A 12,857-nucleotide genomic window follows, 5' to 3' on the forward strand; every position below is an offset into this window, starting at 1 on the left:
AAGGGTGAAGGAAAGGCATGTTCTACGGTCAATTATACGGACCGTATAATGATTATACAGACCGTATAATGGACACTGACAGATCAGTGATGGGTTATTTAATAAGGGACCAAGTTCATGAAATCATTTCCACATTTAATCCTTCTCTCTAGAATATCTCTCTACATTTATTACACAAGTTTTCAAGGATTGTAAGCCATCAATAACATAAACCAAGTGAATCAAGAATAAGGAAACCCATTAAAGGCCATTCGAGTCAAGAAATCCAAATGGAGGAAAACTAGGGTTTTTGCTCAAGTGGAGTATTATCAACTAAGGCTTGTTCCTACAACTTCTAAGATAAGATTCACGATATTTATATGTTGTTTGAGGTATTTGAGAGTTAAAATTCTTGGACAATAGAAGAGTATAGCAAAATGGATCATGAATGATGAATAGTGACGTTTTGAGAAATAGTTCGAATTGAATCATGATTGTTGTTGTGTTGTGACATGAATGTGTTATAAATGACGTTAAGACCATGAAATAGACATTGTAATGGAATGGACGAAGTTGGGTGTTGTGACCATGAATATGGATAAATGAAAGTGAATTGAGAAACCTAGATAATGTGGATGATTAATAGCCATTGTTATGATATTGTGAATGTGTTGTTGACGTTTGGAAGTTGAATTACGATATGGAGGAATGTCGTATAAAAAGAGGAAATGTTGTCCGATTTTCTCTAGCTTTAGCCATGTGTGCCAATTGTCAATTCTAATGATAGTACGACTTTAATGAAGGTAGAAACGTGAGCATCCAAGGAGTACATGCAAGTGTAGAATAGTTCAACGAAAAGGTATGTAAGGCTAACCCTTCTTTCATAAGGCATGGTTCTTTGGCCAAACCTCTAATCCTCTATAAGCTTATGATGTCTTCAATGACTTATATTTCGAGCTAGCAAGCTCACGATGCTTGATATGCACTACGATTGTACTAAGTTCCTCACATGACGAATAAGCCTATAATATAGATGTAACGATAATGGTGATAATAGTATGATGATGAGAGAAAAATTATGCCAAAGATGCTTATGAGCTATTATATATGTATATGTGCCTATGAAGGGCTACAATGGGACCCCGAGCTTATAATGCCGGGTAGAATATATGTATATGAATATGTATAGAGTATGTATATGATTACGTAACGCGCGCACACATCTGTAGATGGTACGGATAACCCTAAATCCTTGGTAGGGCCAGGTAGATATAACCTTGAGCCTTGGTTGGCCAAGTATGTATGAAACACCGAACCTCTATGGTCGGGTACGCTATGTATACCTGTATATATATTTATGTATATGCTATGTAAATGACATCATTAAGTGTACGAATATGTTATGTATAGGAGATGTAAATGATTATGAGGGTAATTAAGTACGGATGCGGATACGCAATAGAAACTGAATGTCTCTATGGAAAGCAAGTAAGTGTCATGATTGTGATATTATTGCCTCCCCCTCCTATGCTACTTCACATGTGGTTCTTTATGCTTCTATATCGGTGTTGATCATGTTTTACATACTCAGTACATTCTTCGTACTGACATCCTTTTGTTTGTGGACGCTGCGTCATGCCCGCAGGTGCACAGGGAGACAGACTTGATCCATAGCAGCTTTCTCAGAGATTACATAGCAGAGCTCCATATCATTCAGAGCCATAGCTTTTGGGTACTTATTCTTTTGTGTGTATAGTTATGGGCATAGCGGGGTCCTGTCCCGCTCATGTGATATGTATACTCTTCTTAGAGGGTCGTAGACATGTGTATGTGGTAGATACGTTTGGCCTTGTCGGCCTATGTTCTGTATATCATTTTGTTGGCCTCGTCGGCCTTGTACATTTGATGTGGCATAGATGCCTATGATGCTATCCAAGATAATTGTCGCCCAACGGGACTAATATGATTGATGACTAGAATGCATGACTTGATTTATAAATCACCTAGATATTATGTGAATGTGTGTTAAGGGGTGCCCGGGTGGGGTAGCACCGGGTGCTCGTCGCGGCCCCCTAGTCGGGTCGTGACAAACACCAAATTTCCTTCAAAGAAAAAGAGTTGCCCAAGAAAGGCATAAACCACAACAAAGTGTTGCATATCACTATCATGTGTCGCAACAAAATGGTAACCCGGGTGTTGATTGACAATGGGGCAGGACTCAACATTTGCCCCGAATCCACTTTGACTCAGCTATGGTATGACCTTAGAAAGGTTCGCCAAAGCCACACTAACATAAGGGCATTTGATGGAGGTAGTTGTGATGCCATTGGTGTAGTTGATCTGGATATTCAAATGGGACCTGCTGCGTTCACCGCGGAATTCCAAGTCATGAAAATACCGGCCAATTACAATTTGCTTCTAGGAAAACAATGGATTCACATGGCAGGGGCAGTACCATCCTCGCTCTATCAATCTGTAAAATTTGTCTGGGAAGGACAAGAAGTGGTGATCTATGGAGAGGCCAGCATGCACAATTATCCAGACAATTCCGTACCTATTATTGAAGCCACACCTAAGGGAACGGATTTCCATGTCGTGGAGTTAGTGGGAGCGGCCCACAAGATAGATTCTATGGAAACTCCCATGCCAGCAGTTTATAAAATGATTGCTTCCACTATGCTTCTAAATGGGTTCGAACTCGGAAAAGGTTTAGGGAAGAATCTACAGGGTATCACTGAGCTTATTCCTATCCTTCGAAATGATTTTTGCTTCGGGCTTGGTTACATCCCCACAGAGGAGGAGATACTTACAAAAAAGAGATAAAAGGTTGCAGATCTCTGCAAACCCATCCCAAATCTGTACCAGTCATTCCTCCACAAAATGCCCGTGCCTGAGGATGTCGACATTGAAGAGGGGATAAGGATACTATTCCAAGAGGAAGATTGCTACATGATTCTGGAGGAATGTACTGAAACACCCAACATTAGAGAGGCAGAAGCGGGCGAGCGACTTTCCAACTGGACTTCTACCCCGCTACTGGCTCTTCGGTAGAGAAAGATGATTTTTTTTTTTTTAAAATGGGGAGAATCGGTTGAGGCCTGACTAGTCACCCTCTTTGTCACTTACATACCTCATAATGTTTTCAAAAACGGAAATGGTTTGACCTAAGCCAGGACCACAGTTTGTACTTCTAATATTTTAAATCAATGAAATCCTCGGCTTATTGAAACTGTTGCATGCATGTTTTATTCTAACATGCTTCGCCTTAATATTTTCTTTTCAGTAATAAAAACGATAAAGCAACCTTAAATGTCATGATATGTTGCGAAACGAATGAGTCGGACAGCGTAAGTGAGGAAGAATATAAGGAATACGACGAGACCACGATGCTACCCGAGGGTCTCACAGAGGAAGTGGAACAATTGGAGAACGAGAAAAAACCAAACTTGGACGAAATGGAAACCATAAATCTAGGTGATGAAGAGAATGTCAAAGAGAGGAGGATAAGTGCACACTTAGATGCTACCCTCAAAGAGGAACTGATAAGCTTGCTAAGGGAATACGTGGATGTTTTTGCATGGTCATATGCCGACATGCCGGGTTTAAGTATCAGCATAGTATCCCATAAGTTACCCATCAACGAGGGGTTTTCTCCAATAAAGCAGAAAACCCGACAATTCAAACCAGATCTCAGTATCCAAATCAAGGACGAGATGGAGAAACAAATTGAGTCTGGAGTAGTGGAGGTAACATCCTACCCCACATGGCTAGCCAATATAGTCCCGGTGCCCAAGAAAGACGGCAAGATAAGAATCTGCGTGGATTATCGAGATCTAAACAAAGCTAGCCTAAAGGATAATTTTCCGTTCCCTAATATCCACATACTCATAGACAATTGTGCCAAGCACGAGCTACAATTGTTTGTGCATTGTTTCGCCGGCTACCATCAGATCTTGATAGACATAGAGGACGCGGAGAAGACAACTTTCATTACCCCATGGGGAGTGTACCACTATAGGGTAATGCCCTTCGGCCTCAAGAACACCAGTGCAACGTATATGAGAGCAACGACTACCATTTTCCACGACATGATCCACACAGAGATTTAGGTCTATGTGGAAGATGTCATTATCAAATCAAGAGAAAGTTCGGAGCATACCACATATTTGAGGAAATTCTTCAATAGACTCTGGAAGTTTAATTTGAAATTGAATCTGGCCAAGTGTGCGTTCGGAGTACCAGCTGGAAAATTACTGGGATTCATAGTCAGTCGAAGAGGTATAGAGCTAGACCCAACAAAGATCAAAGCAATCCAAGAATTTCCTCCTCCTCAAACCAAGAAAGAAGTCATGAGCTTCCTGGGAAGGCTAAATTACATCGGATGGTTCATAGCTTAATCCACCATTATTGTAGGACCTATCCTCAAGCTGTTGAAGAAGGATGCTCCTACAAAATGGTCGGAGGAATGCCAAGAGGCGTTCGACACTATTAAGAGATATTTGTCCAACCCACCAGTCCTGGTACCACCAAGGCCGGGAAGTCCTTTGCTGTTGTACTTGTCGATTGCTGAAAAGGAATTTCTATGCGTATTGGGACAGCACGATGAAGAAAGAAAAAAGGAGTGCGCCATTTATTATCTGAGCAAAAAATTTACGGCCAGTGAGGCCAGATACACGCTGGTGGAAAAGACTTGTTGTGCTCTAGCGTGGGTAGCTCAGAAATTAAGACACTACTTGTCCTAATATACCACTCACCTCATATCCAAGATGGATCCTTTAAGGTATATATTCCGTCAGCCCATGCCGATCGGGAAGTTGGCCAAGTGGCAGATGCTGGTAAGTGAATTTAACATTGTATACATAGCACAGAAGGCCATCAAGAGATAGGCTTTGGCTGATTTGCTAGCCGCAAGCCTGGTGGATGAAGAATTTGAACCACTTTATACCAATTTCCCGGACGAAGGAGTGTTGGCCGTAGAAGAAGGAGCAGTAGAATCCTATACCGGCTGTAAATTGTTCTTTGACGGAGCAATCAATTACAAAGGTTCCAGAATCGGAGCGGTCCTGATATCAGAGTATGGGCAACACTACCCCATGGCTGCCAAGCTCAGATTCCGTTGTACCAACAACATGGCCGAGTACGAAGCCTGCATACTAGGCCTCAGAATGGCGCTGGACATGGACATCGATGAACTGTTAGTCATTGGAGATTCCGACTTGTTGATTCATCAAGTACAAGGTGAATGAGCTACTAAAAGTGAAAAGATCTTACCATATGTGAACTTGGCACAGAGATTTTGTAAGAAGTTAAAAAAGATTGAGTTTTGACATACGCCGAGAGCTCAGAATGAATTTGCTGACGCACTGGCCACCATAGCATCAATGATCCAACACCCTGAAAGTAGTCACATCGACCCGCTAAGGATAATTCTGAAAGAAGAACATGCCCACTGTTGCCATGTGGAAGCCGAGCCAGATAGCAAGCTGTGGTATAGCGACATCAAAATATACCTGGAAGGACAGGAATACCCCGAAGGCATTACAAATGGACAAAAGAAGACCATTCGAAGGATGGCAAGCGGTTTCTTCCTAAAAAAAGAAGTGCTATACAAACGAACACCGAATATGGGCTTGCTCATATATGTAGATGCTAGCGAAGCCACCAAACTTCTAGAAGAAGTACATGAAGGGACGTGTGGACCTTACATAAATGGATTCATGTTGGCAAAGAAAATTCTATGAGCTGGATATTATTGGATGACCATGGAGAGTGATTGTTGCAAGTATGTACAAAAGTGCCATCAATGCCAGATCTACGGTGATCTGATCAGAGTCCCTCCAAGTGAGCTTAGCGCTATGAGTTCACCATGGCCTTTCGTCGCCTTGGGCATCGATGTTATTGGACCCATTGAACCCGCAGCCTCGAATGGCCACCAGTTCATTTTGGTTGCCATTGACTATTTCACCAAGTGGGTGGAAGCAACATCCCACAAATTAGTAATAAAGAAAGTAGTGCCAGACTTTGTGCGAAACCACATCATATGCAGATTCGGTATACCCGAGTCTGTCATAATGGACAATGGAGCGAATCTGAATAACCACCTGATGAAGGATATCTGTGAGCAATTCAAGATCACCCATCAAATCTCAACAGCTTACCAGCCGCAAATGAACAGAGCCATAGAAGCAGCCAACAAAAATATCAAGAGGATATTGAGGAAGATGATTGATAATCATAAAGGTTGGCACGAGCAGTAGCCTTATGCCTTACTGGGATACCGTATCATGGCCAGGACTTCAACAGGAACGACGCCATATTTGTTGGTCTACGGGACTGAAGCAATCATACCCGCTGAAGTTGAGATACCTTTCCTAAGAATCATTCAAGAAGCGGAATTGGACAATGCCGAATGGGTCCGAGCTCGTTATGAGCAATTGGCTTTGATTGTTGAGAAAAAAAGGGTCGATGTCTGTCACGGTCAATTATACCGGCAAAAGATGGCGAGAGCCTTCAACAAACGAGTCAGAAACAGGCTTTTTCAGATCGGGTAATTAGTGCTCAAAAGGATTTTTCCACACCAAGACGAATATAAAGAGAAGTTTTCTCCCAACTGGCAAGGGCCTTTCGTAATCCGCAAAGTACTCTAAGGGGAAGCGGTAGTATTGACAGAAATGGACGGCCAAGAGTGGCCGAAGCCGATTAACTCAGATGCTATCAAGCGCTACTATGCATGAAGAAATAGATTCTCAGTTTGTAATAGTACTCTTTTCTTGTAATCGTTATTCTATTTTTCTTGTATTAGTTATTTGCTTTGGCTTGTAAACATTTTGTAATAGATAGGCTAAACAAACACCTTTGTAATATGAACTACGCAATGACCTGATTTCCCCACAGTGGAATACGTAGGTAGTCCACTTGGGACCCGGTCAGTTTATTAGTAAAAACCCAAAATCCATTATTTTGTTTCTGAACTACGTTCGACCTGAATTCCTGCTGCGACGGGATACGTAGGCGCTCTCTAAGCTCGGTCGCATCAAAAGAAAAACCAAGAAAACCTCTAGGAAGCCTCAGAGATAGGACTTCACAAGGAAGCAGAGTCACGCCCGAAAACCCACCCTAGACGTGACCGGCATCCAACATCATGAACAACATCGGAAGAACCTAAACAATGCAATAATAACACTTGAACCCGCCAGGTTCAACATTCACCTCCAAGAGTTTATAAAATAAATGTAACGTCAAGTTCCTTTTTAATACTCTTTACTTATTAAATTAAACAAAGTTATAAATAACTGCATATATCAAGATCATAATTATGAAATATGATCACCGGAAGTCTAATATAAGTAATAGTCATAAACGTGGCAAACACCCATTAAGTCGTACGAGACTTTGACAATCTACCCACAATTCTAACAACTATCTATGGAGCTTCTAAGAGACATAACAATCTTCTAACTTCGGGACGCAGCCCAGAAATCAAGAATAATAAATGAAACAGAAAGTGTCCCACGAACGAGGATGTGGGCTCACCAAATCAACAACAGCAGCAAGTTCTCATAAGCGTCGAGAGTATCACGAACCTGCTCTTCTCCGTTCCCTAACATACCATCAAAAACAACAATGGTATGCCTGAGTACTTTCGTACTCAGTGAGTGCCTCGGGGACAACAAATATTATGAAAATAAAATATAATAATACATAAAGAAATCAGTTCTGAAAAGATAGCATAAAACAGTCATTCCACTTTGTGATCCTTAATATCTTTTGTTAAACAGTTTACAAAGCCATTAATCAATATAAAAACAGGTATTCAGCATGTGTAACTCAATAAGAATTATCAAAACCGATTACAAAGCCTCTTGTCAATTTATAACTACAATTATGCCTTTTAAATCGATCATGATTGTCAACAACAGTTCCATGAGAGAATGAGAATATCACACATGTCAATACAGGCCCAAGAATCAATCATATCGCGCATAGCGCACCACACCGGAACATATGATTCTCGGTGGCTATCCTTCCTCCCGAATAGCTAGGCATAAATCACACCGGATTATGTAGTACGCGGTGGCTATCCTTCCTCCCGAATAGCTAGGAATACATCACACCCCGGGTAGCGAACCCAGCGGTGGCTATCCTTCCCCCCGAATAGCTAGGCTTGAATCACACCCCCGGTAGCGAATTCGGTAGTGGCCACTCTTCCTCTCGAATGGCTAGGAAATTACCACACTAGGATCCATAGTGACTACCCTTCCTCCCGAGTAGCTAGGCATGAATACACCAGAATATGAAATCCTCGGTGACCACTCATCCTCCCGAATGGCTAGGCATAAACACGCCGGAATATGAAATCCTCGGTGACCACTCATCCTCCCGAATGGCTAGGCAAAATCACATCAACAGAGTTCATAGCTTAAAAGCCGAATTACAATTCATCTTAAAGTAGTCACATCACCATTTACCATTAAGGTTCGTTATGCCATATCGTAAAGATAAATCATTTTAAAGAATGTCTTGAAAACGTTTCACTTCTTTAAACAAGTTTCAATTTCCAAAATTTGTGATAACATACTTTTATGAGTCAACAACCTTTCAAGTAACTAGTTAAATCATCCATCAAGAGAATTCCAATATCATTACCAATCGTTATCCTTCATTATTAAGCATCTCTTATAGAGGAAAACATTCATAATATCATATACATATATAGGGTTTGTTACAATCTAGGTTTAATGTGGGTTTGTCCCGTCACACACATTAACCACCATTTAGACATGATTTGGAGTTCAAGAACCATGAAAAGAATTACTTTTCCTTTCATTCATTAAAGGATCTTGAATAAAATTTATACTTCCAACAATAGTTTCAAAAGTGATTTTCATTCAAAATAAGTTTTCAAAAGAGAGACATACAAATCAAGTTTATAGTCAAAAATGATTTTAAAAAAGACATACAAATCACAACCAAAGAGTTCGTAAAAACCGATAGAAAGAGTATGTTCAAAAGAGACATACAAATCACAACCAAAGAGTTCGTAAAAACCGATAGAAAGAGTATGTTCAAAAGAGACATACAAATCACAACCAAAGAGTTCGTAAAAACCGATAGAAAGAGTATGTTCAAAAGAGACATACAAATTACCTTTATATTTAAAAAGGATTTTATTTTTAAGGAGACACACAAATCACAACCAAAGAATTCGTAAAAATCGATAGAAAGAGTATGTTCAAAAGAGACATACCTTAATTTGTTAAATAAGGTTTAACAAATCACTTTTCTAATGAAGAACACCCAAACCCTAGCTTGAATCGCATTGGGAAGAATTATGTTGCAAACCCTAGGTTTTGGTCACAAAAATCATGTTAAGAATCATGGGTTTGATGTTAGAAAGGGATTAGGAACTTGAATTCAACCTAGAATCATGATAAAACTTACCTTGTAGGGTTCTTGAGGCTTGGGACTTGTTCTTCCTGACTTTAGGGTAATTTTTTGTGAATGGGGTGTTGGGGAAATAAATCCTAAATCTTAAATATAACTTAAAACGCATAAAACTGACTTTTTGACCCGAACCCGACCTGTTACGCGATGGGTCCGCAATGTGGGGCCATCGCGCGATGTTCTGCAGCTCAATACTCAGACTTGCGCGATCTGCCCGCGATGCGGGGCCATCACACGCGCCCCCCACGCGCCTGAAAAAGCGACGTGTGTCGGTTCTGCACAGTGTTCGGTAAAATGGACATAACTTCTTGTACGTAACTTTGCTTGGGCTGGGCGACCTACCGTTGCAAAGCTATTTCAAATATCTACAACTTTCATAAAGAAATGTTTTCCAAATTTGCAACACAGTTTCATGAAAATCGCCCAGAAGATAGACCTACCAAAACTTCGGCGAATTTAAGAGGCCTTAAGAACTTCACTAGTTGGTTTGACTTCAAAACGACCATCTTCCACCCGAATTCATCAAGAATGGTTTCATATAGATATAATATCATCTTAATACTAGATCTTTTTACACATTCACACCTAGTTCAAGTTTACGGGGTGTTACAAGCAGAGACTGCGGCATGCCCGACTGGGGCAGAAATTTTGAGAAGATCTCAAAAATTCATGCCTACAAGCTACTACAGGATATTCAGTTGACCCAGAACTCTAAACTGAGGCAAAAATTTTGAGGAGGCCTCAAAATTTCCCGAAATATTCGGCATGAGAATTGATAGACCAAAATTTAAACTGGGGCAGAATTTTTGAGAAAAGATCTAAAAAATTTCTCGTTAGGAAGCAAAACCCCAGTCACGGAAGCGGAAGACTCCCTCATTCAAAGAACATGTCATGACAATCAATAATTTTTTCTTTAGATAGCATCACAAAACGATTTTATAATAAAAAAAAATCATCTTTTGAATACCGGAGCTAAAGGGATTTCAGGGCCAGAAAGTCGAAGATGCGACAGCGCCGACAATACGGATCAACTTAAAATAGGGAAAACTAACCCATTTCTGATGCAGGTCCCCAGGACACCGGAAGGTTATCCTTTCTAACTTTGTTCCATGTACAGGAAACGCTCCGTTAAAGAAGGTCCAGACCGTTACTGAGATCCGGATTTCAAAATATATATATCCAGCTAGGAGGGTTATGAAAGATTTTAACTCCCACCGAGGGCAAAAGCCACGAGGGCTATAAAAAGATCAAAATGCCATAAGGGCGAATACCTAGCCACGAGGGCTATAAAAGATTAAAACGCCATATGGGCAAACATTTGGCCATAAAGGCCCATAAAGAACAAAAGTGCATAATGGAAAAATCACCAGTCAATGGGGTTGTAGTAAAACGACACAGCATACCTGACCGAGAGGGTCACAACTGGCATAAAGGACGAAAAAAAGATCATCTAGCCATGAGGGTCATATCTGTTATCTCCATCGTATTTCCTATGGCCAAGAGGGCCATTCATACAAACTGGCAAGAGGGCCATTGAACGTTTATTTTCCTGCTGCTGAGAGGGCCATTGCACGTTTATTTTCCCGCTGCCAAGAGGGCCATTCATACAAACAGGCCAAGAAGGCCATTTACTTCAACATGCTAAGAAGGCTATTTATACAAAATAGGCCAAGAAGGTCATTAATACAAATTGTCGAGAGGGCCATTGCATGTTTATTTTCCTGCTACCAAGAGGGCCATTGCATGTTTATTGTTTTGCTGCCAAGAGGGACATTCATACAAATTACCGAAAGGGCCATTCATAAAAACTACCGAGAGGGCCATTCATACGAATTGCCGAGAGGGATATTCATACAAATATGCCGAAAGGGCTATTCATACAGGCATGCCAAAAGGGCATCCATTTCAAATGCCAAGAAGGCTATACATATAAATTATGGGATATGATAGGACATTAAAGCGATGTAAAACCGGTGAGGAGACTGTAGTATTATTAAAAGGACAAGACGATATAAATCCAATCCGATGACCGTAGTATTCGTCATTCAAAAATCAACGTTACTCAGCAGATGGAAGCAGATTGGTAGTTGTCAAAGAGTAGGCTGATCAAATCAAATACAAACCACTAACGGAGCAAACGTGGAACTTTTTCTTACGCAGCCAGTCGAGATAAGGTGCCCATGAGAGTCAAGCTCTCTAGTCAAGACTTGAAGGATCCTCACCATGCTCAGCCACACAAAACCTTTTGTTTGCCTACATGTTTTGTATTTTTATTATTCTGTAACCGGTCGGACACACACCGAAAGACACATAAAGGCATTCCCTCATAAGGAATACCCTTTTCCTCCATTTGAGTCGAACTACAAGTGACTTGATTCCCAAAGATAGGGATATATAGGCAGACTCAATACTAGAAAGTCAGTCACACTCTTACCAATCACACCGGACTTCCCAGCTTGACAACCGGAAGATTTGAGAACATGTTTAAAATGCATTTAGAAGTCATAGTCATGTCGAACTACAAATGGCCTGAATTCTTATGAAACCCGAGATATGTAGGAAACTCAGAAGCCAGGGTTCTACCATGTATTTTGAAAAATATTGCATAAGATGAGGGGCAATATGGCTTGGGTCAGTCAAAAATCAGGGGTAATCAAATTTCGTTGCTCGGGAATGGTCTGGCCATCCCTGAACACCGAAGGGACAGTTGTTGACACCAAATTTTTTACCTCCCAATAATTTATTTTGATTTTATCAAAGTACTTAAATGGGCCAACACAAGTTTTCATTTTTTCCGAAAAAAGGGCATCAAATCAAAATGGCTTTATAAACTTTCCAAATAATGTTTTACCACTATTGTTTTGTAAAATATTTTCCTATAATACACCATTTAGTAATTATTTTTACAGCAATTAATGATGCATTTTACTAATTCCAATAAGATAATAGTTAATTATTTAATTTTCTCAAATTATTATAAATTAATCAGCAAATATTTATCCCAATTTTAATTCAAGGAAAATTGATTGATAAAAATGAAGTAGTCATTTCTGCCCCAAATTTGGATTTCTGCACAATCATTTATGTGGGAAATTTTCAAATTAATCATAAATTAATTATGGTTAATATTTAGGGACTGCTTATTATGTGTTTAATTATGGCTACGATTGAAATAGTCAATTAATTAGTCAAAGAGAGTCATGATTGAAGTAACAAATTCATTGTTTAATTCAATTAAGGCCATGCTTGTGAATTCATAATTTTATGAAAATCAATCGTGTTTTGTTAATTGTTTATTTAACTTTGATTAAATTATTCAATAATCAATCTTTTTTTTTACTTAATCTTTAATTCACATTTGTTTTTCTTTATATGTATGCATAAATATTGCCTATTAATTCACCCGCCTACTATGCGTAAATACATATGATATG

At 39.9% G+C, this 12,857-nt stretch overlaps 1 protein-coding gene across 1 annotated transcript; it reads left to right on the forward strand.

Annotated features, from left to right (window-relative positions):
• Positions 1-2,859: 2,859 nt before the first annotated feature.
• Positions 2,860-6,236, forward strand: LOC132644114 (uncharacterized). The gene is made up of 3 exons (XM_060360672.1): positions 2,860-3,026; positions 3,263-3,725; positions 5,790-6,236. Exons 1-3 carry the CDS (start codon positions 2,860-2,862, stop codon positions 6,234-6,236), a joined length of 1,077 nt encoding a protein of 358 aa, XP_060216655.1.
• The last annotated feature ends 6,621 nt before the right edge of the window (positions 6,237-12,857 follow it).

This window comes from Lycium barbarum, chromosome 6, assembly GCF_019175385.1.
Source record: "Lycium barbarum isolate Lr01 chromosome 6, ASM1917538v2, whole genome shotgun sequence".
Taxonomy (NCBI): domain Eukaryota; kingdom Viridiplantae; phylum Streptophyta; class Magnoliopsida; order Solanales; family Solanaceae; genus Lycium; species Lycium barbarum.

Excerpts from the sequence above, each read along its gene's own strand:
- LOC132644114 (XM_060360672.1), top strand. The coding sequence starts at position 2,860 with ATGCCCGTGCCTGAGGATGTCGACATTGAAGAGGGGATAAGGATACTA. Across the intron at positions 3,027-3,262 it reads ACCCCGCTACTGGCTCTTCG|TAATAAAAACGATAAAGCAA; the intron begins GTAGAGAAAGAT and ends TTTTCTTTTCAG. Across the intron at positions 3,726-5,789 it reads TTGAGTCTGGAGTAGTGGAG|ATCTACGGTGATCTGATCAG; the intron begins GTAACATCCTAC and ends CATCAATGCCAG.